Source organism: Oncorhynchus clarkii, chromosome 12 (genome assembly GCF_045791955.1).
Source record: "Oncorhynchus clarkii lewisi isolate Uvic-CL-2024 chromosome 12, UVic_Ocla_1.0, whole genome shotgun sequence".
Classification (NCBI taxonomy): domain Eukaryota; kingdom Metazoa; phylum Chordata; class Actinopteri; order Salmoniformes; family Salmonidae; genus Oncorhynchus; species Oncorhynchus clarkii.
Genome location: NC_092158.1, coordinates 30,478,286 through 30,505,093, shown reverse-complemented (window position 1 = coordinate 30,505,093; position 26,808 = coordinate 30,478,286). Strand labels below are relative to the sequence as shown.

General features: G+C 41.3%; 2 protein-coding genes across 2 annotated transcripts; both read right to left on the bottom strand.

Annotated features, from left to right (window-relative positions):
* Positions 1-195: 195 nt before the first annotated feature.
* On the bottom strand, positions 196-3,212 carry LOC139423031 (interleukin-1 receptor type 2-like). Its single transcript, XM_071174602.1, has 5 exons — positions 1,799-3,212; positions 1,611-1,655; positions 1,468-1,533; positions 1,132-1,261; positions 196-963 (listed from the first exon to the last, which is right to left on the bottom strand). The coding sequence occupies exons 1-5, from the start codon at positions 1,821-1,823 to the stop codon at positions 717-719; spliced, it is 513 nt and encodes a 170-aa protein (XP_071030703.1). The 5' UTR covers positions 1,824-3,212; the 3' UTR covers positions 196-716.
* On the bottom strand, positions 2,344-10,183 carry LOC139423030 (E3 ubiquitin ligase RNF121). Its single transcript, XM_071174601.1, has 9 exons — positions 10,058-10,183; positions 9,124-9,161; positions 7,085-7,226; positions 6,651-6,805; positions 5,244-5,351; positions 4,920-5,040; positions 4,673-4,806; positions 3,981-4,082; positions 2,344-3,212 (listed from the first exon to the last, which is right to left on the bottom strand). Exons 1-9 carry the CDS (start codon positions 10,133-10,135, stop codon positions 3,092-3,094), a joined length of 999 nt encoding a protein of 332 aa, XP_071030702.1. The 5' UTR covers positions 10,136-10,183; the 3' UTR covers positions 2,344-3,091.
* Between the last annotated feature and the right edge of the window lie 16,625 nt (positions 10,184-26,808).

Sequence of the window (26,808 nt, the reverse complement as noted above, 5' to 3'; positions counted from 1 at the left end):
TGGGGAAGAAACATATGGATACTTCAGGGTTGCTTTGTAACAAAGTAATAACTGTGGAAAAGTGCAAATCTGTAATGTGAAAAGCAGCCACAAGGTGGCAGTAGCAGTACACTATACTACTAAGAGAGGAAGTGAGGTCACTGGGCTACAGTGAGGGGTTATCAAAATAAGAGTCAAAGGGACGTATGAAACCAATTAAGCCATTGAAAATGTATATTTATAGGCCATTACACATGTATAACATTGTCATTATGATGCTTTACATAAATAGTGAGCTAATGTAAACACACTTGACAATGATTGGGATGTGTTTGCGAGGTTTACACAAATGACATGGTGCAATCTTATTTGCAATGGCTGCCTACTTCCAGGACATGTACGGTGTTGCTTTGTCATGATAAAACGGAATCAATTTCTAACAGAGATGTGAAAGATTAACAGTAGAGGAGAAGTTCCCTTGAACTAAATGGTCTTTAACCTAGGTTACAGTTGTGAGAGTCAGTTCATTAAATAAATGTGTATGTTACAATTTTAATGTATTCTTTTTCATCCATCTTTTCTTAGTCGTCAGTTTTTTTTTTATCCTCTAGATTATTGCATTATAATCCATACTTGACTATTGCCACGATATAGAAGGGATTGTTGTCAATAAGTGTTCATTGTCTTTTTCACTTAACTATGGATGATACATGAGTGGACTAAGTTCATCCGTCTTCTCATTTCTTGCTGGTGTGTTTTGCTGTGATCCTTTTTCCTGTGTCTTTTCTCATTGTTCTCTCCTCGGTTTTGGGAGTGGGTGAAGGAGGGGGAAATAGAGCCTTGTGATTGGCCAGTGTGAAAGTCCTTTGGTCAAGCCCAGCTGGGCTGTTTATCACACAGGTAAAGGTGGACCTGAAGTCCTCTGCAGTCACGTTCTTAAACACCAGACTCCTCTGGATCACCCTGCCGTCCTCTGAAACTGACCTGAAACCAACACATTTATAACACTTAGCCAACACTCCTTCCACATATTATATAGTACAAGAGCTGAACAGAACACTTTTCCTACTCTACGCGTGTAAGAGTCATGGTTTGGCATAGGTTTCAAAGCTTCCAATAATGTCTGCATGTGATGCAAACCCCAGTACTTACTCTTCTGTTTCTGATACTCTGCCATCAGTGGAGGCTACATCTGGGAATGTGCCGTTGACCAGCCAGTAGACAAGGGCAAATTCATCAGGAAGGCCTGGGTCTGCTTTACATTCAATAACCAACCGCTTTCCTGTGTATGACAAGCACATCCTGTTTGCCAAAAACTGGTCCTTATCTACACAAGAATATAATTATCAGACCATACACCCAGAACCCAAGTTCTAAATCTCAGTGGTAAAGACTAGGGGTTCTGTGATTATAAACACTTCAGAGTATCCATGGCCATGATTGATATTACCATTTTAATAAAAACTGTGAGATAGCAGAATTCCTTACCTAGAACAGCTCCTATTCTGGACCTTATGGGCTGGATAATTCTGGGAGATGGCACCTGTGTGTTATCTAGACAATAACAATTGATGTTAGAGACATTATGAAATGTTGAAAAATCATGTAGGCAGGCAGATACACACACACACCTGTAGAGACCTCTGAGGGCAGGACCCAGAAAAATCCCATGAAAGCTGTAGTGAAGAGATAGAGCACACCCTAAGCCTTTGCGTAACAGGCACACAGAAATGTAGATACACATGCAGCAGAAAGTAATCATATACCCATAGTCAACATACATCAGTGAAGGTGTGTGTGAGAATGTTAGATCGCTTACCTGTGAGAGAAATTGTTAACTTCATACTGGGCTTCTGTCTGACTGCTGTGAGATGGTCAACAAATGCTGGTTCTAACAACACTACCTCATGTACTTACTATATATACACAATCACTTCCTCAACCACACACCCTAAATAAACATGCACTCTGACACACACAGGGAATTCCCTGTGCGCAAGTTATGCTCATTTATGGCAGACTGAATAGGATGGCTTTTGACACAATCAAGTCATGTTCATCATGCGTCCTAAATCATAAGCATAATATGAAGTGTGATTAATTTAACACATGAACATGAATCATTTAACAAATGTGAAATACTGGGGTTGAATTCAGACAAATATTTTTTTAACATGCTGTATTTTCTCACAGAACTGACAACACAATATTTCAGTGGGCGACCCCCAATCCTGATCCAGTGGTTTCAGTCTGGTAAGTTTCTTTCCCAGAAATAGACATACAGGAAGGTATATACAAAATCCCCCAGGTCATGGGCTATTCTAGTAAATCGGGTCTAAATTAAGTAAATGTCTATACCTGATCTTGACTGTGTCACGTTTATTAACAGAACAAAAACATGACAAGAAAGTAAACCCAACCAAAATGATCAAATGTTATTCACCTTCTTGCAAACACTGTCTTTTACAGTATCTGTTCCTGGAGAGCCATCTGGGCTGAATACAGACAGGAGAGGCCATCTGAGGGAGGCGTGAGGAGGGTATATTGGAGAAAGCAGTGCCCTTCTTAAAAATATGACTGTAGTAGGATAGGATACACTGTCTGAGACTAGTGCTCCTGAGGAACCAGAAACTCTCCCCCCAGCAGCCACATTCAACCAGGACCTTCACTAACAAAAGGCGCAGATTTAACACACAAAACGACTGTCACTCTGCAATGCTCCACTCATTCATCTGAGCAGTGTTAACTACTCATTGCCATAGAATCCAACAAATATCAACAAGAAAAGTTAAGACAAATTATTTTGGGAAAAAGCATCTCCATGAAAAAAACCATTTTACTAAGCTAAGAAATGTACACTGCATTTGGTTTAGTTGCGACTGACTAAACAAAAATGAAACCAACATCTAAACCCAGATTACTTGTAAAATTCAAATAAATCTTAAATACAGATACTATGTGCCTATAAATCTATACAAATAGTACAGGTATAGACACAGTTTATAATAGATGTTCGTAGAGTCCATGGTGAGGCCTCCAAGTCTCCCTCAGTCAGACCAGTGCAGTATCTTCTCCATACGGCTTGTGTGTCCTTCTCCTCCACTTTCCCAGATCACTCTAGGCCCAGGATATAGTTGATGCCTTGCACAAGTCCAATGATTACGGGTTGCCAAGCAACAAGGTAGCGGAGCCAGTCCAGGAGTTGTCCATACATGACATGTGGCTTCTCCCAGCTTCATATTATGGGTCAAGGAGATATAAACAAGTGACGATCCCACCCCCAAACCAAACCAATTCACATATCCAGTCTGTGATAATATATTGTGATATCTTTCAGGACCTTAATAGAATCAGGCTTGATAGTGGAGAATGGACAATAACATCTTCCAATAACTATATCCTACCCTTTTTAAAACCATAGGAAAAATCTCTTCGCCCTAGGGTGTTGTTTTAATTAAAAGTGTGTGAAATTAAATATGTAAGCTATGTTGTCAAGAAAGGATTTGGGAGGTGTATTGCGTGTTTCCCTTGGTAACACGATGTGTCACTTCTAAAGCAGAAGAGGCAGCAGCTACTAAATGTTGACAGTTTCTACAGCCGCTAACAGGAACTGGGTTAAATAACTCAATGTGTCTCCATGGAGACAAAGCCACATCTGTCCCATAAAGCCACCCTTCCCATAATGTCCTGTTCCAGTTTGTGTTTACATGTAAATGTAGGTTAAAGTTCCCATGAACAACAACAGCGTAAACTTCCCAAAACTGCAGCAATTATAAGCAACACAACCTATTCCCATCATGGTCAAGCAGAGTGAAACTAACAACCTCTGTACTGTGACCCTCTGTACTGTGTGACCCCCTGTCGTGCTAACCAACAGAAACAATGAGTCACAATGACTGAGACAAATTGCAACATGAAAGCAAAAGATAGAGACATACACAATATGATAGAGAAACATATTAGACATCAAACCCTCATGAGAGCAGAAGAGCAAAGGATACGGGTTACTGAACATTCTCTTCAGGTCCACCTTCTCTTTACAGTACGGGCATGTCTGCTTCTTTCCCACGATGCACCATCCTCGTATGCAGAACTCATGGAATCTGAGGCAGAGAGTTAAGGAGCCAGGTATAAGGTGGATGTGTGGTGTATTCAACCCTAAAACAAAACATGAGAATAACTGCAAAATATGGCCAAATATGACTTTAGGTCATATCTGGTCAAATGCTGTAGGCATAGCTCACTGCTTGGTAAAATACAGAATACTGGACGTTTTTTCCCACTATCCTGTGGCACACTGTAATAACCATATCAGTAAGCTCAGACCAGTAAGCTATTAAAATATGACGTCATCAATGTGAACATAGAACCAAATGCCATAAAACATGTGACAATTCACCTCATGGAAGACTATTACAGGGAATCATTACAGGAGACGACATAGGGCACCATTATTTATAGAAACAGGAAGTGTGATGGGCACATGGTACAGTGTTACTGATGTTCAACAGTCACATCTCATGCGCATGTTTGTTCGGTCAATTTCCCTTTGGCTTTTGTGTTCGTACACCACGTTTTCCATGACAGATTGACAGTTACAGCTTTTATGCAACAGACAAACCAGTTCTACCACAACATCACGCTCCAACATGCATATTTATCTAGAGACTATTTCTTAGATGATAAAGGATACACATGGTTGCAGGATAGTCTGTAGGTGTTCTCGATGATTCCCTCCTCGCTGACGTCGACCAGAATGGGCTGGCCACACACAGCGCAGATACTGTCAGAGAGGTGCTTGGTGGGCATTCCAGACGCACTGTAGTACTAGAGAAGACAGGGACAGACAGAGATACAATGTAATGTTGCTGGACAGATTCACAGCCTTTACAACAAATAATGTTAAACAACTATAAACTTGATAGGCCCTGGATACTTACCCCCACTGTCGATGCCATGACGTCTGCACACATTTCAGCAAAGTCCCTACCCAGGACACCATAGTACAGACCATAGAACAGTAAGGACACACCAAAATCCATTGCGTCCTCTGGCTTTATTCTGAAAATAAACAGCAATATCAACACTATTAACATGATTAAAACGTTACAACTTCTCAAATAAAGCTCTGGCGCCACTTCTATAAATCAAAACGTATTTAAAAGATTCTGAGATAAAATGACTAACAACACAAGGATGATCCTTGTTAACCACGAGTATTGTCCATAAATACACAATTGTTCCAAGAAGTAACTAGAACTTACCTAAATATCAAGTTGATGCCAAACAGTGTAAACATGACGACAGAGTAGCCCACTATCCCTGTGGCATAGCTGATCTTGTAGAGGAGGAGGAACCATTTGTAGACCAGCCTGTCCACAGACACAAGTGAACATTCAGACATATTTCAGCTAACCGAGGTGAATGTGAAGAGACATAGATCCGTTCTCTGACTAAAGTAGCACTTACTGCAAGACAGGTTGGGTTTGAGGCTTTGACCTCTTACCATGACCGTTTAATCATGCATCACCTAGGCATTCTGTATATTATGAGGTATCCAGACCTGCCAACTTATTAGAGTGCTAGACGCAATTGGCAAATTGGAGCTTAAACTCGCACGCATAGCCCTCGCCGAATTGGGGTTCTCTTTCCCCTAACGTTTTTCTTAGCACATGCCCCCAAGTTTAGTCTCTAAAGTAGAGGAACGCTTGTCACCTCTCAAACAGGGCCAATCACTAGGGCCAGCTCACAAGTATTGGCTTTTTAAACACGGTTCCAAATCAACACTAGAAGCAAAATAATTAGAAAACATAAAAACTAAAACAAACGAGCGCAATGACACAGACCGCAAACTGGCTACACAAAGCTTAAGTAGGCTAGAGCAAAGAGGATCTGAACACTGTTCACTAGAAGAGTCTGCCGTTTCAGCCTATGTAAAGGTGCCTATTGTATACATCATTTCAGATTTTAGAAATTGATCAAATCTCAAATCTAGTGGAAAGGTATTTTAGAAGCATTGCCTCTATAGCTAATACCGAACACTCATTCATTCTTCATCTTCTAAACTCCAGACTCCATTTCATGTCAAGATGTTTAGATTTATTTTGGATTATACTTTTACTTTTTTAACTTGATACTTTTTTGCTTACAGTTACAGTCTATCAGGTTGCGTGATCCTCGTAATGTTACATGTAAAATACAACGAACGGGACGCAGAATTAAATGTATATCACACTCAAATGCGACCAGTTATTTTTCATATTTATATTTAATTTTTTTGTGATTAGTGTTTACCTTTCCACAACACACAGAGTCAAAAATGGATTTGTCCATGTGTTTACGTACAGCTGACAGTCGGCAAACTCAGCATCATAACAAACAGGAGGGGCAGACACGGGGTATCTACGTCAAATAATGTATTAATCTCCATGTCCGTTGACACAAACTCTGTACATGTCTGTGTTGCAGCTCGGGAATCAGGATCCATGTTAGATTTACTCAGTGGATTTTAAAACGTTAAAAAAAATAAGGTCCTATTCATTTCTGCATACTTTTAACTCGGACCTTGTACATGGACAGAGAATTGCGTAGTTGGTACGCAAAATGCGTGCATGTTGGCAGGTCAAATGAGTGTGTGTAGACACTACTTGGCCTTGTGTATGGGGCCTTACCTAGGCGTAGTGCACTCCAGTGGCTTACGTGTGGCCCGGTAGGTAACGTATGCAGTGACCACAGAGAAGATGAACCACGTGACAAGGAACCTCCACCAGTGAAGCTTGGTGGTGAAGTACAGAGGAACCACCCACATCTGGAACAGAGTCACCAGCTAGAAGAGAACACACATTTTAAAGTACAGACGCACACAGACACTTATAGTTCAATTTGAGGCTGAATAACCCAGAGAACCAGACTGTGTAGAGTTGAAGAAGCTGGTCTGTGGACGTTTTGTCTGTACAGTACGTGAACTGTGATTTGGATTATTTGCCTGCAGGTATTTGCAGGACATGCTGTGAGCTTCCTCTTCTGCACGCAAGTCAGCGTGTGTTTATGTGTCTGAGTGAGCATGACTGTGCAGTGTGTGGGAGAGATTGTCTGTGTGTCTTACATTGTAGGACTTCGGGTGCCTCTGTTTCCATTGCACAAGGACCAGCTGGGCGATGACCAGGGTGACAATGAGGATCAGCACCATCTCAGCGTGCATGGCCTCATGACCCTTGTGTTTTGCATGCATCCTGGCATGCTCCAACCTATGAACACACACACACACACACACATACTACAATCAACCTATTGCTCAGGCCTGGGTATCCAATATGATCATTCACTAAGTATCTGGATAGATTCGTATAATAGTTACATTCATACTAGTTTCCATTGGTAGGAAACATTGATAAACTAAGGGCTCTACAGTACATCAAAAATCCCGACTGCATCAAAACAAGATAATGTTGAACCTGACTTAACTTTTGTGACGAACAGTTGAAGTCGGAAGTTTACATACACTTAGGTTGGAGTCATTAAAACTTGTTTTTCAACCACTCCACACATTTCTTGTTAACAAACTATAGTTTTGGAAAGTTGGTCAGGACATCTACTTTGTGCATGACAAGTAATTTTTCCAATTGTTTACAGACAGATTATTTCACTTATAACTCACTGTATCACAATTCCAGTGGGTCAGAAGTTTACATACACTTAGTTGACTGTGCCTTTAAACAGCTTGGAAAATTACAGAAAATTACGTCATGGCTTTAGAAGCTTCTGATAGGCTAATTGACATCATTTGAGTCAATTGGAAGTGTACCTGTGGATGTATTTCAAGGCCTACCTTCAAACGTTGTGCCTTTTTGCTTGACATAATGGGAAAAGCAAAAGAAATCAGCCAAGACCTAAGAAAAAAAATGTGTCGACCTCCACAAGTTTGGTTCCTCCTTACGAGAATTGTATAAATGCCTGAAGGTACCACGTTCATCTGTACAAACAATAGTATGCGAGTATAAACACCATGGAATCACGCAGCCGTCATACCGCTCAGGAAGGAGACGTGTTCTGTCTCCTAGAGATTAACGTACTTTGGTGCGAAATGTGCAAACCAATCCCAGAACAACACAAAAGGACCTTGTGAAGAGTAGAGGAAACAGGTACAAAAGTATCTATATCCACAGTAAAACGAGTCCTATATCGACATAACCTGAAAGGCCACTCAGCAAGGAAGAAGCCACTGCTCCAAAACCGCCATAAAAAAGCCAGACTACGGTTTGCAACTGCACATGGGGACAAAGATCGTACTTTTTGGAGAAATGTCCTCTGGTCTGATGAAACAAAAATAGAACTGTTTGGCAATAATGACCATCGTTATGTTTGGAGGAAAAAGGGGGAGGCTTGCAAGCCGAAGAACACCATCCCAACCATGAAGCACGGGGGTGGCAGCATAATGTTGTCGGGGTGCTTTGCTGCAGGAGGGACTGGTGCACTTCACAAAATAGATGGCATCATGAGGAAATACAATTGTGGATATATTGAAGTAACATCAATCAGGAAGTTAAAGCTTGATCGCAATTGGGTCTTCCAAATAGACAATGACCCCCAGTATACTTCCAAAGTTGTGGCAAAATAGCTTAAGGACAACAAAGTCACTGTATTGGAGTGGCCATCACAAACCCCTGACTTCAATCCTATAGAAAATTTGTGATTTCAGAACTGAAAAAGCGTGTGCGAGAAAGGAGGCCTACAAACCTGACTCAGTTACACCAACTCTGTCAGGAGGAATGGGCCAAAATTCACCCAACTTATTGTGGGAAGCTTGTGGAAGGCTACCCGAAACATTTGACCCAAGTTAAACAATTTAAAGGCAATGCTACCAAATACTAATTGAGTGTATGTAAACTTCTGACCCACTGGGAATGTGATGAAAGAAATAAAAGCTGAAATAAATCATTCTCTCTACTATTATTCTGACATTTCACATTCTTAAAATTAAGTGGTGATCCTAACTGACCTAAGACAGGGAATTTTTACTAGGATTAAATGACAGGAATTGTGAAAAACTGAGTTTAAATGTATTTGGCTAAAGTGTATGTAAACTTCCGACTTCAACTGTAAATCTAATTTGCAGTCAGAATGAATAATTGGGAAGAGACTGACCTCCACTTCTCCTCCGGTGACAGATGGGACAAGTCGACCTAAAGTGAAAACAAACCAAACAGACATTCACAATTATTCCAAACGCTTCTAAATCAATTAGTTAGAAATCTACATGCAAATACAGTCACATAGAAACTCTGAATTAAACACTATATCTACAAACTACAATTATTGCATCAAAAATAGTCATTTTAAATTAGTCTGTATTCTGATCATGTGGGTTGGGAGGCTGTTGGTAGTGGACAGACATGTGAATACTAAAAGGGATGAACACTGCTGGCCAACAAAGAGCATAGGCACGGTTTCTGTCCATTATAGCTAAATGGTGAGAACACTAACTAGCCTTTGGTCCAAAACAGAGCTCAGGCTACCAGGACAGAGGATGGATTATGCGTCAACTAGATGACCTTTGACTCTGTCTGCCACATCAGCTATTACATGGCGTGACATCTAATGAGTACTAGCTACTGCTACATCATGCTATTGCAATAGGAAACGGGTTGTCAAGCAAAGGCAGCAATTTGGGGGCAGCTAAACCAGAATTATCAATTTAGTTAGCTATCTGTGGCTACTTATATAGCAACCTAGCTAAATAGTTAGCTAACGTTAGCTATCAGCTACCACGTACAAGACAAGGGCGTGATGATGATGGCCCTTGAAGTTGTACGTTTGTGTTTTAGCTGACTGCACTATAATATTATTTGGTTTCCTAATGCACTCAATAGAGAAATGCACTCAATGATATCCTACCTGTCTAGCTAAAAGGGAAGAGAACTGGGAAGTTAACTAGCAAAGCTAACATCGTGTGACGTTCACTAGCCGGTGCAAGAGGCAGGTCTAGTCCATATTGGCTGCAACGCAATGTGAGCACTTTACAATTCACGCTGTTCGTTGTTTTCGGATTCTACAACGGTAACACATGTGGTACCCTAACCTGATTTGGTTCATCGTGATGTCCGAGTCCATGATCGTGTTCTACACCATCAACCTCCACCTCAAACACCCCCGCCATCTTCGGGAGTGCTGTCAATTCCGAACGGATGCCATTTCCGGTTTGGAAAACACGAGGGCCAATCAAAACACTGCACGCGAGTTCTTTTCCGTTTGTAAACAGGTTAGACAAAGATTTTTTATAACTAACCCAAGACTAATGAATAATTGTGAGAATAAACGAGAATGGAGATGGGCAGAGCCAAGCACGAGCTAGTCATATCCTATTGTCGTATTCTAGCATTTGTTTGCATATGTCCGTTAGGGAACGCCTACTCTGAGAAGCGCGTGTGTGGAATAATCCGTGGTGTATTTAACATCCCTGGTCATCCCTATTGACACTGATCTGGTGGACTCACTAAACACAAATGCTTTGTTCGTAAATGATGTCTGAGTGTGACCCTGGCTATCCATACATTTTAAAAACAAGACAGTTGTGCCGTCTGGTTTGCTTAATATAAGGATTGTTTTAATTATTTGTACTTTTACTTTTGATACTTAAGTATATTTTAGCACCTACATTTACTTTTGATACTTAAGTATATTTAAAACCAAATAGTTTTAGACTTTTACTAAAGGAGTATTTTAGTGGTTTACTTTTACTTGAGTCATTTTCTATTTAAGTATTTTTACTTTTACTCAAGTATGAGTTTTGGGTACTTTTTCCACCACTGTGAATAAATTAATTCGCCCTTGCACTCCTTGTAAAAATGGCAATTTTTAGAAACTGTTAAAGTCTACAAAATGCAGTCCATTCTGTTACATATTCTAGTTTTGGAAACAGAAAACTGCATGGAGATCGATGAAAAATGTGCAAAATGTCGGCAAAAATCTATCCGCTTCATCTTCTTCAACTGCCGGCCACTGGGCTTCAGCTCATCACCATATTACCATATTTGGAAATGAGTGGAACACCAACCTGATGCTTCACATGTATACATCTGGTGAAATATTGTTATTTTATTTATATTTTGGAGAAAAATCACACAAGAAGCATACAAACAGGCAATGATAACATACACTAGGGGGTACAACAAAGGACAGATTATACAAAGACCTTAAAAAATACACACATATTGATTGTTTTAAAAGCTTATTATAAGAATGTAGAATAGTCTTAATGTACTGCTCAAATACCAGATAGAAAACATGGAAGAGTGTTTTTTTATTAGTGAATTTACATTTATGAATATTACATTTTGCCATCAGCACAAATACATTTGAGGTAAAATAGTTTTTCGTTATCCTTACTATAGCTAAGGAAACCAAGCAGCCCATTCTCCCATAAAAAAAACAAAAGTCATCAAGAATATTAACAATGATAAAACTATGAATATCTTTCCATAATTTCTTTACATGTAGACAATGCCAAAATAAATGCAAAACTGTTCTGTCTCATTGTTCTATCTGTGGTATAGATAGGTTAGCTGACGTTATCACGAAACGATGCGCGCGCTTCCATGGGGCAGAAGTCAGCGTGTTGTTGTGATTCTGGATAGCCAGATTGCTAGCAAGAATGTCAAGAATGTGTCATGTGGGGAATCGTAAGTGGCTAGTTTAAACTCGTTTCATCATGTTCTTCATCCCCGTCTAGTTTGACTGATTTCATGTCAATTGCTAATATGGCTAACTAGCTAGCCAACAACTGTAAGGATGTATTTCAGAGACAACAAGTACTCATTACGCAAATGTATTTATGTTTTCAATAAACATTGGAGACGAAATATAGCTTACTCACCAGATAATGCCGTTATTATGTGCCAGATATTAAGACTACAAACAGTTATAAAATTGCCCATTTCCCGAGGTTGACTTGTCATTTCAATAGGCATAGGCAGGCTACAGACTAAAATCTGGGTTTCTGATTGTAATTCAACTTTGCCATGGTTTGCTTAGATAGATGCAGGTAGCTTAGAGCCTCTTAAAGGCCTACTGTACATCGTCAGATAGTCTACAGTAGCCTAGGCAAAATGTATGTAAAATGAAACTGAATGATTTAGCAGCTTGCTTAGTTCAAATTAACAGATTAATTTATTCAACATGAAAAGTTTGGCGATGTCGAGGTAAAAAGTGCTTATGTTTCCCAATAGCCTGCTGGAATAGGCTACTGAGGATGGGGTCGTAATTTTAATCACTGAATTAAAAATTAATTTGTACAGTGAGGGAAAAAAGTATTTGATCCCCTGCTGATTTTGTACGTTTGCCCACTGACAAAGAAATGATCAGTCTATAATTTTAATGGTAGGTTTATTTGAACAGTGAGAGACAGAATAACAACAACAAAATCCAGAAAAACGCATGTCAAAAATGTTATAAATTGATTTGCATTTTAATGAGGGAAATAAGTATTTGACCACCTCTCAATCAGAACATTTCTGGCTCCCAGGTGTCTTTTTTACAGGTAACGAGCTGAGATTAGGAGCACACTCTTAAAAGGGAGTGCTCCTAATCTCAGTTTGTTACCTGTATAAAAGACACCTGTCCACAGAAGCAATCAATCAATCAGATTCCAAACTCTCCACCATGGCCAAGACCAAAGAGCTCTCCAAGGATGTCAGGGACAAGATTGTAGACCTATACAAGGCTGGAATGGGCTACAAGACCATCGCCAAGCAGCTTGGTGGGAAGGTGACAACAGTTGGTGTGATTATTCGCAAATGGAAGACACACAAAATAACTGTCAATCTCTCTCGGCCTGGGGCTCCATGCAAGATCTCACCTCATGGAGTTGCAAGGATCATGAGAACGGTGAGGAATCAGCCCAAAACTACACGGGAGGATCTTGTCAATGATCTCAAGGCAGCTGGGACCATAGTCACCAAGAAAACAATTGGTAACACACTACGTCGAGAAAGACTGAAATCCTGCAGCGCCTGCCTGCAATGTCCCCTTGCTCAAGAAAACACATATACATGCCCGTATGAAGTTTGCCAATGAACATCTGAATGATTCAGAGGACAACTGGGTGAAAGTGTTGTGGTCAGATGAGACCAAAATTGAGCTCTTTGGCATCAACTCAACTCGCCGTGTTTGGAGGAGGAGGAATGCGGTCTATGACCCCAAGAACACCATCACCACCATCAAACATGGAGGTGGAAACATTATGCTTTGGGGGTGTTTTTCTGCTAAAGGGACAGGACAACTTCACCGCATCAAAGGGACGATGGACGGGGCCAAGTACCGTCAAATCTTGGGTGAGAACCTCCTTCCCTCAGCCAGGGCATTGAACATGTGTCATGGATGGGTATTCCAACATGACAATGACCCAAAACACACGGCCAAGGCAACAAAGGAGTGGTTCAAGAAGAAGCACATTAAGGTCTTGGAGTGGCCTAGCTAGTCTCCAGACCTTAATCCCATAGAAAATCTGTGGAAGGAGCTGAAGGTTCAAGTTGCCAAACGTCAGCCTCGAAACCTTAATGACTTGGAGAAGATCTGCAAAGAGGAGTGGGACAAAATCCCTCCTGAGATGTGTGCAAACCTGCTGGCCAACTACGAGAAATGTCTGACCTATGTGATTGCCAACAAGGGTTTTGCCACCAAGTACTAAGTCATGTTTTGCAGAGGGGTCAAATACTTATTTCCCTCATTAAAATGCAAATCAATTTAACATTTTTGACATTTTCTGGATTTTGTTGTTTTTCTGTCTCTCACTGTTCAAATCAATCTACCATTAAAATTATAGTGATCACTTCTTTGTCAGTGGGCAAATGTACAAAATCAGCAGGGGATCAAATACTTTTTCCCTCACTGTATAGCCAGTGTTTATTTATTTTTGTTTACCTAAATCTGACTGACTGTTACCGTCAATCTAATACGTTCTAACAACTGATCGGCAATTGCGACAGAGCTCTCATAACTTCCAATTTAATTAACTAAACATGGCCATTAACAGCATGCCTCATTGCCTGATAGTCAACAGCAGCAGGTCACAGTGAAATATATAATTTTTTTAAAGAGAAATGCCATGGTGGCCACAGTGCAACTTACTGTAGAAGTAGGCCAAAAACCCACAACCAACACATTTTCACCCACGACATCAATTTCAAAGTAACCCAATTTCCAGGAAAACCGCAAACATGGCAGCCCTGTTTTTGCCCCATAGTTGTACAGGCCTCAGTTTTGTTGCTAAACAACCAACCCGAAGACTCTGTGGTATGTATTTGTTTTCAGTTGGAGGGAAAACTGTACAAGTATGAAACTGTTCAGCTAAAGGTGTCTGACATTTTAGATAGACGGCTAATTCATTTGACCTTACTATGGCCAAAGTGAAAATTAAACATCTTGTTTCATTCACTTCACAGGTAAATTCTTGAATTTAACTGTCAACTAGCCAGCAAATCCAACCCGCTTGCTTACAGCTGCACTAGGGTCGGACAGGCTTCCTGTTTAGATTAAGACACACCCATTATCCTAACTGTTAGACCAAGAAGATTGAACGACTGGTATCCTGTGCAAATTAACCTGCTCAATCTTCTCTGTCGAGGAAGGGGGCAAAATCGGGGATTATGCTAAAAAAGGAGAAAGTGGGGGACAATAAGCAAGAACACACCCCTTCAACTGTAAATAATGCATAACTAAGTAGCCATGTGTTATGCTGCCGTGACACAGCCCTAGAAACTGTAAATTACAACCAACATTTAGATTAAACTGTAAATTACTAGTTTAGTTTAGATTAAGCTTGAACCCAGCCATGGCTGCTCACAGCTATATTGTTAATTGGTTTTGTATTATGATGTCCAACAGGTGTCTAAATTAGTGACAGTTGCCTTGTGATTGAAAACTGGACACAAATGTAATTAAACACCAATTTATGTGAATGAGGAATGGGTTCTTTGTGACTGAAAACTAGACACAAATGTAATTAATTAAACACCAATTTATCAAAGATAAATAATACTTCACATTTTCACATGAGGGGAACATTGAACATCAGGTCACACTAGATGCCATATCTGTACAAAATGTGGAAAACAACACAATGAAAGAAATGACAGGATAATGTGTGCCCCATTTCTCTAATTTTGTGCACAAGTTTGTTTACATCCTTGTTAGTGAGCATTTCTCCTTTGCCAAGATAATCCATCCACCTGACAGTTGTGGCATATCGGCATAAGCCGATTAAACAGCATGATCATTACATAGGTGCACCTTGTGCTGGATAAAATAAAACACCACTCTAAAATGTGCAGTTTTGTCACACAACACAATGCCACAGATGTCTCAAGTTGAGGGAGTGTGCAGTTGGCATGCTAACTGCAGGAATGTCCACTAGAGCTGTTGCAAGATAATTGAATGTGCATTTCTCTACCAGAATTTGGCAGTACCTCCAACCGGCCTCACAACCGCAGTATGGCATCCTGTGGGCAAGCGGTTTGCAGATGTCAATGTTGTGAACAGAATGCTCAATGGTTGCAGTGGGGTTATTGTATGGGCAGGCATAAGCTACAGACAATGAACACAATTGCATTTTATCAATAGTAATTTGAATGCACAGAGATACAGTGACGAGATCCTGAGGCCTGTTGTCGTGCCATTCATCCGCCGCCATCACCTCATGTTTCAGCATGATAATGCGCAGCCCCATGTCGCAAGGATCTGTACACAATTCCTGGAAGTTGAAAATGGCCTGCATACTCACCAGACATGTCACCCATTGAGCATGCTCTGGGTTGACATATACAACAGCGTGTTCCAGTTCCTGCCAATATCCAGGAATTTCGTACAGCCATTGGAAGAGGAGTGGGACAACATTCCACAGGCCACAATCATCAGCCTGATCAACTCTATGCGAAGGAGATGTCGCGCTGCATGAGGCAAATGGTGGTCACACCAGATACGGAATGGTTTTCTGATCCACACACCACTTCTTTTTTTAAGGTATCTTGTGACCAACAGATGCATATCTGTATTCCCAGTCATGTGAAATCCATATATTAGGGCCTAATGAATTTATTTCAATTGACTGATTTCCTGCAACTCAGTATAATCTTAGAAATCGTTGCGTTTTTGTTTTTTTCAGTATAGTTGTTTTCATTAACTTACCAAGTGATTAAACATGTTTTACATTTAGAATGTTCGCATAGAAGATCGATGTGACAATGGTCTGCTAGAGTATGTTTCCATTTAAATATCATGTGTCGATAAAAACAGGTGGACGTAATGACGTCAGGGTCGAATAAAAATGTAGTGGTTATAGTGTTTCCATTACCCATTTAGGCAAATTGAGACAGCCTGTGTGCCCTTCCACCTACAGTGCAATTGGAAAATATTCAGACCCCTAGACTTTTTCCACATTTTGGAACTTTACAGCCTTATTCAAAAATGTATTACATGTATTTTTTCCTCATCAATCTACACACAATACCCCATAATGAGTATGCAAAAACAGTTTAGAAATTTTTGCAAATGTATAAAAAATACAATATTACATAAGTATGCAGACACTTTACTCAGTACTTTGTTGAAGCACCTTTGGCAGCAATTACAGTCAAGTTTTCTTGGGTATGACATTACAAGCTTGGCACACCTGTATTTGGGGAGTTTCTCCCATTCTTCTCTGCAGATCCTCTCAAGTTCTGTCAGGTTGGATGGGGAGTGTTGCTGCACAGCTATTTTCAGGTCTCTCCAGAAAACATATCACGATGGTGAAACTTGCACTCCTGTAGATCTGAAAAAAAATTGGATGGTGAAACTTGCCAGCCAACCAGAAAAGCAAGGCGAAGCAATTCAGGCATTCTTGAAAGTCAGAACAATCCTTGTCCTGCAAAGAAAAATACATTTTTAAGTATTTTTTTAAATTTTTGCAAGCAACGGGGCATTTAGCGTTGTGAAATATGGTCTCTGATTTTTCACTAGCAGATATATGGAGAGTGCATAGTCCACAGCTGAAAGAATATACTTTTTACTCCACTATGCACCAATTATTTTCAAAGATAAATTACATATTACTTTCATCACAGTTATTGCATTTAATTCAGAAGGTGTAAATTGTATGTGTCTATGCCTGATCATCATGCAAATTATCAAAATGTATAACTAATGTTCCAAATCATGCAACAAAGTGGAGATTTAATCTCACTCTTAAGGACGACCCAAATCAAACTGCCTGTAGCTCAGGCCCTGAAGCAAGGATATGCATATTATTGGTACCATTTGAAAGAAAACACTTTGAAGTTTGTGGAAATGTGAAAGGAATGTAGGAAAATATAACACACTAGATCTGGTAAAAGATAATACAAAGAAAAAAACAACAGTTTTTCATCTTTGAAACGCAAGAGAAAGGCCATAATGTATTATTCCAGCCCAGGTGCAATTTCGATTTGGCCACTAGATGGCAGCAGTGTATATGCAATGTTTTAGACTGACTAGACTAATCCACTGAATATTGTATTTCTTTTCAAAATGTTTTATCAAGACTCCCCAAATGTGGCTAATTTGTTTATTAATAACTTTTCATGTTCAAAACTGTGCACTCGCCTTAAACAATAGCATGGTATTCTTTCACTGTAATAGCTATTGTAAATTGGATAGTACAGGTAGCTTAAATTCTTGTTAATCTGTCTGCCAATATCAGATATGTCTATGTCCGGGGAAATGTTCTTGTTACTTACAAACTCATGCTAATTGCATTAGCCTACATTAGCTCAACCTTTTCACAGGGGACCCACCAATCCTGAAGAAGTTTTAATGTTGATTTCTGTAAGCAATGCAGGTCTGATTTACATTCATTTATCCTCCTCAACAGTCTATTACAGAATTGGAGTCCACTTTATCCTTACTAATTTGTCAACAGCATAACAGTTTCTCCGCCGAGAAGGAGACAGAATTATTAATTATCAGATCAATGTTACATTCCTCTATGAATTTCTAATTCATAGTCAGCCAAACTGATTATCTGGACGGTAATAGACCTGGCCTCCTCTTAGCTAGTAAATTACGCAATAATGATAGTCTTGCTGACATTTCTATTCAGTCCGATGATTGATGGTGCATCTTGAAAGAGAACACAATCAATCTACAATTTTTTAAAATTATATGAAAAATACAGTTCTGATGTACAAAATACCTCAGAAATTAGACCCTTTTTCAAGGGCTTGAATCTACTGCAACTCTCCTCCGATGATGCACCTATAATGCTCAATGGACTGCACAATGCATTAAAAGACATGAACCAAGGTAAATCCACTGGATGGGATGGCATCCCACAGGAATTCTATTTAACCTTTTGGTCTGAACTTTGCCCGATTGTCAAGGGTGCGTAACTGGTGGCAGGGAAGTCAAACGCAGGAGAGCAGAACTTGATATATATCCGGAGCCGTTTAAAATTCATAACTACCGGTATACAAAAACAACAAACACATGGGCACAAAACCCGTAATGCACCAGTCACACAAAGGCACACAAACTTACAACAAACAATGCACGACAAGGACATGGGGAAACAGAGGGAACATATACAACATGTAATTAGGGAATTGAAACCAGGTGAGTTGACAACCAGACAAAACAAATTGAACACGAAAAATGGATCGCCGATGGCTAGAAGACCGGTGACGTCGACCGCCGAACACCGCCTGAACAAGGAGAGGAACCGACTTCGTTAGAAGTCGTGACACCGATATTATCAGAAATGGTAAAAACATCTATTAAAATGGGAGGTTTTCAATAGATATTAATACTGCAATTATCTCTGTTACATAAAAAAGGTAAAGACCCAACTCTCTGTTCAAGTCATAGGCCTCTCTCCCTCAGATTCTAGCCAAACGTCTTGAAAATATTTTTATCCAAAATAGTTCATCCTGATCAAACAGGTTTTGTCAAACATACTGTAGATTGGCGTCAGACAATCTAAGACGTCTCCTACATGCAAAAGTATGTGGACACCCCTTCAAATTAGTGGATTCTGCTAAAACAGCCACACCCGTTGCTGACAGGTTTATAAAATAAAAAACACAACCATGCAAACTCCGTAGACAAACATGGGCAGTAGAATGGCCTTAGTGAAGAGCTCAGTGACTTGGCACCGTCATAGGATGCCACCTTTCCATCAAGCCAGTTCATCAAGTTTCTGCCCTGCTAGAGCTGCCCCGGAAAACTGTAAGTGCTGTTATTGTGAAGTTGAAACGTCTAGGAGCAACAATGGCTAAGCAGCGAAGTGGTAGGCCACTCAAGTTCACAGAACGGGACCGCCGAGTGCTGAAGGTGTAGCACGTAAAAATTGTCTGTCCTCGGTTGCAACACAGTCTACCAAGTTCCAAACTGCCTCTGGAAGCAACGTCAGCACAATAATTGTTTGTCGGGAGCTTCATGAAATGAGTTTCCATGGCCGAGCAGCCACAAGCCTAAGATCACAATGCCAAGCGTCGGCTCAAATGGTGTAAAGCTCGCCACCATTGGATTCTGGAGCAGTGGAAATTGGGAGCTCTGTCACACCCTGATCTGTTCCACCTGTCCATGTGATTGTCTCCACCCACCTCCAGGTGTCGCCCATCTTCCCCATTATCCTCTTTGTATTTATACCCGTGTTCTCCGTTGCCAGTTCGTCTTGTTTGTCAAGTCAACCAGCGTTTTGGTTCTCAGCTCCTGCTTTTCCCAGTCTCTTTTTCTCTTTACCCTGACCCTGAGTCTGCCTGCTGTCCGGTACCGTTGCCCCACCTCTAGTTTACTGACCCTTGCCTGCCTTGACCTGTCTATTGCCAGCCCCTGTTGGAATATTAAAACATTGTTAAATTGACGTGTCTTCATCTGGGTCTTATCTTGATTCCTGATGAACTCGCCAAGGCTGTCCAACGTCCAGCCTCCTATTTGCTGTATCCCTGCAGCCTTTAGCTCCAAAAATATGTCAATCACAAGATATAGGACAAATAGTAAGGACACGGTCCACCAAATCTCATTATATGCAGATTACATATTGTTGTACCTTGAGAATGTATCACAATCCCTCCCTAATCTGTTAAGAATATTCAGACAATTCAGCAGTATATCAAGTTATAAGATCAACCTCACTAAATAATCTCTGCTCACACTTAACAAAGCAATGTTCAATCTCAATATAAACTCAGAAAAAAAAGAAACGTCCCTTTTTCAGGACCCTGTCTTTCAAAGAGAATTTGTAAAAATCCAAATAACTTCACAGATCTTCATTGTAAAGGGTTTACACACTGTTTCCACATGCTTGTTCAATGAACCATAAACAATTAATGAACATGCACCTGTGGAACGGTCGTTAAGACACTAACAGCTTACAGACGGTAGGCATTAAGGTCACAGTTTAAAAAAACCTTAGGACACTAAAGAGGCCTTTGTACTGACTCTGAAAAACACCAAAAGAAAGATGCCCAGGGTCCCTGCTCATCTGAGTGAACGTGCCTTAGGCATGCTGCAAGGAGGCATGAGGACTGCAGATGTCCAGGGCAATAAATTGCAATGTCCGTACTGTGAGACGCTTAAGACAGCGCTACAGGGAGACAGGACGGACAGCTGATCGTCCTCGCAGTGGCAGACCACGTGTAACAACACCTGCACAGGATCCGTACATCCGAACATCCCACCTACGGGACAGGTACAGGATGGCAACACCAACTGCCCGAGATACACCATGAACGCACAATCACTCCATCAGTGCTCAGACTGTCCGTAATAGGCTGAGAGAGGCTGGACTCAGGGCTTGTAGGCCTGTTGTAAAGGCAGGTCCTCACCAGACTTCACCGGCAACAACGTCATCTATAGGCACAAATCCACTGTCACTGGACCAGACAGGACTGGCACAAAGTGCTCTTCACTGACGAGTCGCGGTTGTGTCTCACCAGGGGTGATGGTTGGATTCGCGTTCATTGTCGAAGAAATGAGCGTTGCACCGTGGCCTGTATTCTGGAGCGGGACCGATTTGGAGGTGGAGGGTCCGTCATGGTCTGAGGCGGTGTGTCACAGCATCATCGGACTGAGCTTGTTGTCATTGCAGGCAATCTCAACGGTGTGCGTTACAGGGAAGACATCCTCCTCCCTCATGTGGTATCCTTCCTGCAGGCTCATCCTGACATGACCCTCCAGCATGACAATTTCACCAGCCATACTGCTCGTTCTGTGCGTGATTTATTGCAAGACAGGAACGTCAGTGTTCTGCCATGGCCAGTGAAGAGCCCGGATCTCAATTCCATTGAGCACGTCTGGGACCTGTTGGATCAGAGGGTGAGGGCTAGGGCCATTCCCCCAAGAAATGTCCGGGAACTTGGGGCCTTGGTGGAAGAGTGGGGTAACATCTCACAGCAAGAACGGGCAAATCTGGTGCAGTCAATGAGGAGTACTTGCAGCTGGAGGCCACACCAGATACTGACTGTTACTTTTGATTTTGATCCATAATTAAAATGACTACACTCCAGCAACCTAACGGTTTTGGGGTCTAGGTTTATACAACTTCAAATCAAATGCTTTGTCTCTAGTGCTCTGCCCACTTAAGAAATGGTTTGATTTAGGAGTCCCATTGAGTCAACCACTCTCATTCCATCCACTTACTGAGTTTGTAGGTAGCCAAAACAGTGGATGTTTTGCATCCAATCTATACTAGAAGCCCTCCGTAAACCAATAGGAATAGTTACGGTATGGAATGCAGATTTTAAAGACTACAAACAAAATACAGATTGGAAAAGAGTCTGGAACAATATCCCAAAGTCCTCTTGAACTACAAATGAATTCATAGATTTTATTTGACTACGCGGAAACGCTTCCAATTCCAAATTGTCTGTTGTAATCGCAAATAAATATTGGAACCTACATGCATGCACATGAATGCCCCAGCGTGAAGACCTTTTGGTCACAGGTTGCCAGGTCTGTGTCGAGCATAGTTGGTCCTGCCATTCCCCATCTCCCCAATATATTATTGTTGAACAATGATTCTTCACTGACTCTCACAGTACCTCAGAAACTACTGTGGTTGTCGGGACTGAATGTGGCAAAAAGAATGTTAGTGACCAGATGGAAGCCTCCATATAAACTCAGCATAACTCAATGGCTACAAAACATCCTTGACGTCCTTTCACTAGAAATTTCCATAGCTCGTGTGAACAGCGCCAAGGAAACAACATTAACTCATCTATTGAATGTATCTAATCAAAATCAAATCAAATTTTACTCGTCACATGCCTTGAATACAACAGGTGTCGTGTCTTTACTATCATTAAACTGAAGATGTCGTTTTTATCAAAGATTCTCTGTAATTAGTTACTCGATTAAACTGAATAATCATGTAACTATAATTAACTAGGAAGTTGGGGCACCAAGGAAAGTATTCAGATTACAAAGTTATAATTTCCCAATATAACCTTTCAGATATTTTCATATCTGATCAATAGTCTTCTGATTAATGATTTATTTATTTTATCTCACGTTAGTCTCATTCTAAATGTTGTAAATTGTTGGTTATTTGCACGAACCCAGTCTTCACTATGAGTCATCCATACATCAATTACTAACTAAGTAATTCACAGAAATGCATAAATAAACAGTAAATATGGTTACATGAAATGATAGGAAAATGTGCCCTAGTGGGCTGAACCAGCATGGCGGCTTGTTAGACAAAGGGGAAATGGGGGGTCGACTAAGAAGTCACGACAGAGTTAATAATTATAACAATTGAAATGCTAATCCTTACACATGAACGCTCACTCATTCGGGAACACTTGCAATCAATATATATATTTACGCTCAGTGTGTCGTCTTGATCGCTGGTGAAAAGTTCATTTCTTTTGCAGAATTGTCCGTCTCTCTCTCTCTCTCTCTCTCTCTCTCTCTCTCTCTCTGTTGTGGTTAGAGGGGATTGTTCAGAGTGACATTCATTATAGAATGTATGTTTCGGCGGTTGTCGTTCTTTGCGTTCAATGATGCCGAATTCCTAGCTGCAGACTAGTAATTAGTATCAAAGACTTGTTCTCATTCTGTCGGTATCGATAGTCTAAGAGTTTAACCAGGTGGTATGGTTAAAAGATTCAGCAATGGTCTACAACCTTTAGTCCCCCTCCTAATGGAGAAAAACATGGTCTGCTGATAATTTCTCAAAGTTGGGCTTTATTCGGAATGGCAGAGAAGGGCTGTCCCAGGATCTCTGCCCCTGACTGGCTCAGGGGCAGTCCTCTGATTTAGTTCAAATCAAAAGGGAATTGTATTTTTCTTCATTAAACAGTCCACAATCATATTACACCATTATTCAAACAGTATCATCCTCACTCATTCATCTTATACAACAATTAGATGTAAACCTCATATCTGAGGCTATTATATAAACAGCGTTATGGTAATGTGGCCACACCGTCTCTCTTGAGCTTCCCAAGTTGTGACAAACGCACCAGTTCGTAGCCGGATTCTTCACCGATCTTTTACACTTTCTCTGGAACATAACATTTGTTCATACCTCACGTTCTGTGAGGTGGAAGGATTTCCTTTGTCTCCATGAAAACTACTCTCTATAACTGTGTGTCCATGAGGCAGGGTCTTCCTTAGGAATTTACGACCTCACTCTGCCCACAGCAGTCTGGTTGTAGAAGCAGAGAGCGGGGGGGTGGTGCTTGATGTACTCAAAGAGGGCAACATCATGACACAGGTGTAGACCTTACCGTGAAATGCTTACTTACAAGCCAACAATGCAGATCAAGAAATACAGTTAAGAAAATATTTACTAAATAAAATAAAGTATAAAATAAAGTAACACAATAAAATAACAATAACGAGGCAATATATCAGTAGGGGTACTGAGTCAATGTGCGTGGGAACAGGTTAGTCCCTTTTTTATTTCTAAAACTTTTTTCAGTTTATATTTATTTTTGTTATACTCATTTATTTATCTCATTTTTTATTTATTAATAATTGTGTCCAATATTTTAATTGTATTTTCTTTATCCCAGCCCCCGTCCCTGCAGGAGGCCTTTTGCCTTCTGGTAGGCCGTTATTGTAAATAAGAATTTACTTAAATGAAGGTTCAATGAATAAATAAAAATAGTAGAGGTCATTTGTACATGTAGGTAGGGGTAAAGTGAGTATGCATAGATAACAAACAGCGAGTAGCAGCAGTGTAAAAACAATGTAAATAGTCCGGGTGGCCATTTGATTCATTGTTCAGCAGTCTTATGGCTTGGGGGTAGAAGCTGTTAAGGAGCCTTTTGGACCTGGACTTGGCGCTCTGGTACTGCTTGCTGTGTGGTAGCAGAGAGAACAGTCTATGACTTGGTTGACTGGAGTCTTTGACATATTTTTGGGCCATCATCATCGCCACAGGGAGTGTACAAATGGATCCCGGGAAGGTGAGAGTGGTGGTGGACTGACATCGCCTAATATATATGTCCTGGATGGCAGGAAACTTGGCCCCAGTGATCTACTGGGCTGTATGCACTACCCTCTGTAGTGCCTTACGGTCGGATGCCGAGCAGTTGCCATACCAGGAGGTGATGTAACCGGTTAGGATGCTGCAGCTGTAGAACTTTTTGAGGATTTGGGGACCCATGCCAAATCTTTTCAGTCTCCAGAGGGGGAAAAGGCATTTTCGTGCCCTCTACACAACTTTCTTGGTGTGTTTGGACCATCAATCAATCAAATGTATTTATAAAGCCCTTCTTACATCAGCTGATGTCAAAGTGCTATACAGAAACCCAGCCCAAAACTCCAAACAGCAAGCAATGCAGGTGGCTAGGAAAAACTCCCTAGAAAAGCCGGAACCTAGGAGGAAACCTGAGAGGAACCAGGCTGAGGGGTGGCCAGTCCTCTTCTGGCTGTGCCGGGTGGAGATTATAACAGAACATGGCCAAGATGTTAAAATGTTCATAGATGACCAGCAGGGTCAAATAATAATAATAATCACAGTGGTTGTAGAGGGTGCAACCTCAGGAGTAAATGAAAACTCTCAACCCGCTCCACTACAGCCACGTCGATGTGAATGGGGGCGTGTTCGGCCCTCCATTTCCTGTAGTCCACGATCATCTCCTTTGTCTTGCTCACGGTGAGGTAGAGGTTGTTGTCCTGGCACCACACTGCTATCGGTGATCAGGTGATCAGGCCTAACACCGTTGTGTTGTCAGCAGACTTAATGATGGTGTTGGAGTCGTGCCTGGCCGTACAGTCATGAGTGAACAGGGAGTACAGGAGGGGACTGAGCATGCACCCCTCAGGGGCCCCCGTGTTAAGGATCAGCGTGGCGGATGTGTTGTTGCCTACCCTTACAACTTGGGGGCGGCCCGTCAGGAAGTCCAGGATCTAGTTGTAGAGGGAGGTGTTCAGTCCGAGGGTCCTTAGCTTATTGATGAGCTTTGAGGGCCCGGTGTTGTTGAACGCTGAGCTGTAGACAATGAAATGCATTCTCACATAGGTGTTCCTTTTGTCCAGCTGGGAAAGGGCCGTGTGGAGTGCAGTAGAGATTGCATAGTCTGTGGATCTGTTGGGGCAGTATGCGAATTGGAGTGAGTCTAGGGTTTCTGGGATAAGGGTGTTGATGTGAGCCATGACCAGCCTTTCAAAGCAGTTATTGGCTACTGACATGAGTGCTACGGGTCGGTATTCATTTAGGCAGGTTACCTTAGTGTTCTTGGGCACAGGCACTATGGTGGTCTGCTTGAAACATGTTGGTATTACAGAGTCTGACAGGGAGAGGTTGAAAATGTCAGTGAAGACATTTGCCAGTTGGACAGCGCAAGCTTGCAGTACACATCCTGGTAATTCATCTGGCCCTGCGGCCTTGTGAATGTTGACCTGTTTAAAGGTCTTACTCACATCGGCTGTGGAGAGCGTGATCACACAGTCATCCGGAACAGCTGGTGCTCTCATGCATGTTTCAGTGTTATTTGCCTCGAAGCGAGCATAGAGGTTTAGCTCATCTGGTAGGCTCGTGTCACTGGGCAGCACTTGGCTGTGCTTCCCTTTGTAGTCTGTAATGGTTTGCAAGCCCTGCCACATCCGACACGTGTCAGAGCCAGTGTAGTACGATTCGATCTTCGTCCTGTATTGATGCTTTGTCTGTTTGGTGGTTCGTCGGAGGGCATAGCGGGATTTCTTATAAGCTTCCGGGTTAGATTCCCGCTCCTTGAAAGCGGCAGCTCTACCCTTTTAGCTCAGTGCGGATGTTTCCTGTAATCCATGGCTTCTGGTTGGGGTATGTATGTACGGTCACTGTGGGAACGACGTCATCTATACACTTATTGATGAAGCCAATGACTGATGTGGTGTACTCAATGCCATCGGAGGAATCCCAGAACATATTCCAGTCTGTGCTAGCAAAACAGTCCTGTAGCTTAGCATCTGCCTCAACAGACCACTTTATGGATCTAAACACTGGTGCTTCCTGCTTTAATTTTTGCTTGTAAGCAGGAATCAGGAGGATAGAATTATGGTCATAGCGTCTCTGTGTGTGGAGTAAACGTTTTTTTCCCCTTTGGTTGCATATTTCACATGCTGATAGAAATTTGGTAAAACAAATGTAAGTTTCCCTGCATTAAAGTCCCCAGGTACAAGGAGTGCTGCCTCTGGGCGAAAGTTTTCTTGTTTGCTTAGGGTGGAATACAGCTCATTCAATGCTGTCTTAGTGCCGGCCTCAGTCTGTGGTGGTATGTAAACAACTACAAAAAATACAGATGAAAACTCTCTAGGTAGATAGTGTGGTCTACAGCTTATCATGAGATACTCTACCTCAGGTGAGCAATAGCTTGAGACTTCCTTAGA

What these genes read in the sequence shown, in the direction of transcription:
- LOC139423031 (XM_071174602.1), bottom strand. Translation starts at nt 1,823, where the DNA reads ATGAAGTTAACAATTTCTCTCACAG. An exon ending in GTTAACAATTTCTCTCACAG is followed by an intron (nt 1,656 to 1,798) that starts GTAAGCGATCTA and finishes TCTTCACTACAG; the next exon opens with CTTTCATGGGATTTTTCTGG. An exon ending in GCCCTCAGAGGTCTCTACAG is followed by an intron (nt 1,534 to 1,610) that starts GTGTGTGTGTGT and finishes GTTATTGTCTAG; the next exon opens with ATAACACACAGGTGCCATCT.
- LOC139423030 (XM_071174601.1), bottom strand. Translation starts at nt 10,135, where the DNA reads ATGGCGGGGGTGTTTGAGGTGGAGGTTGATGGTGTAGAACACGATCAT. An exon ending in ATCACGATGAACCAAATCAG is followed by an intron (nt 9,162 to 10,057) that starts GTTAGGGTACCA and finishes TTTTCACTTTAG; the next exon opens with GTCGACTTGTCCCATCTGTC. An exon ending in GGCACCCGAAGTCCTACAAT is followed by an intron (nt 6,806 to 7,084) that starts GTAAGACACACA and finishes GTTCTCTTCTAG; the next exon opens with CTGGTGACTCTGTTCCAGAT.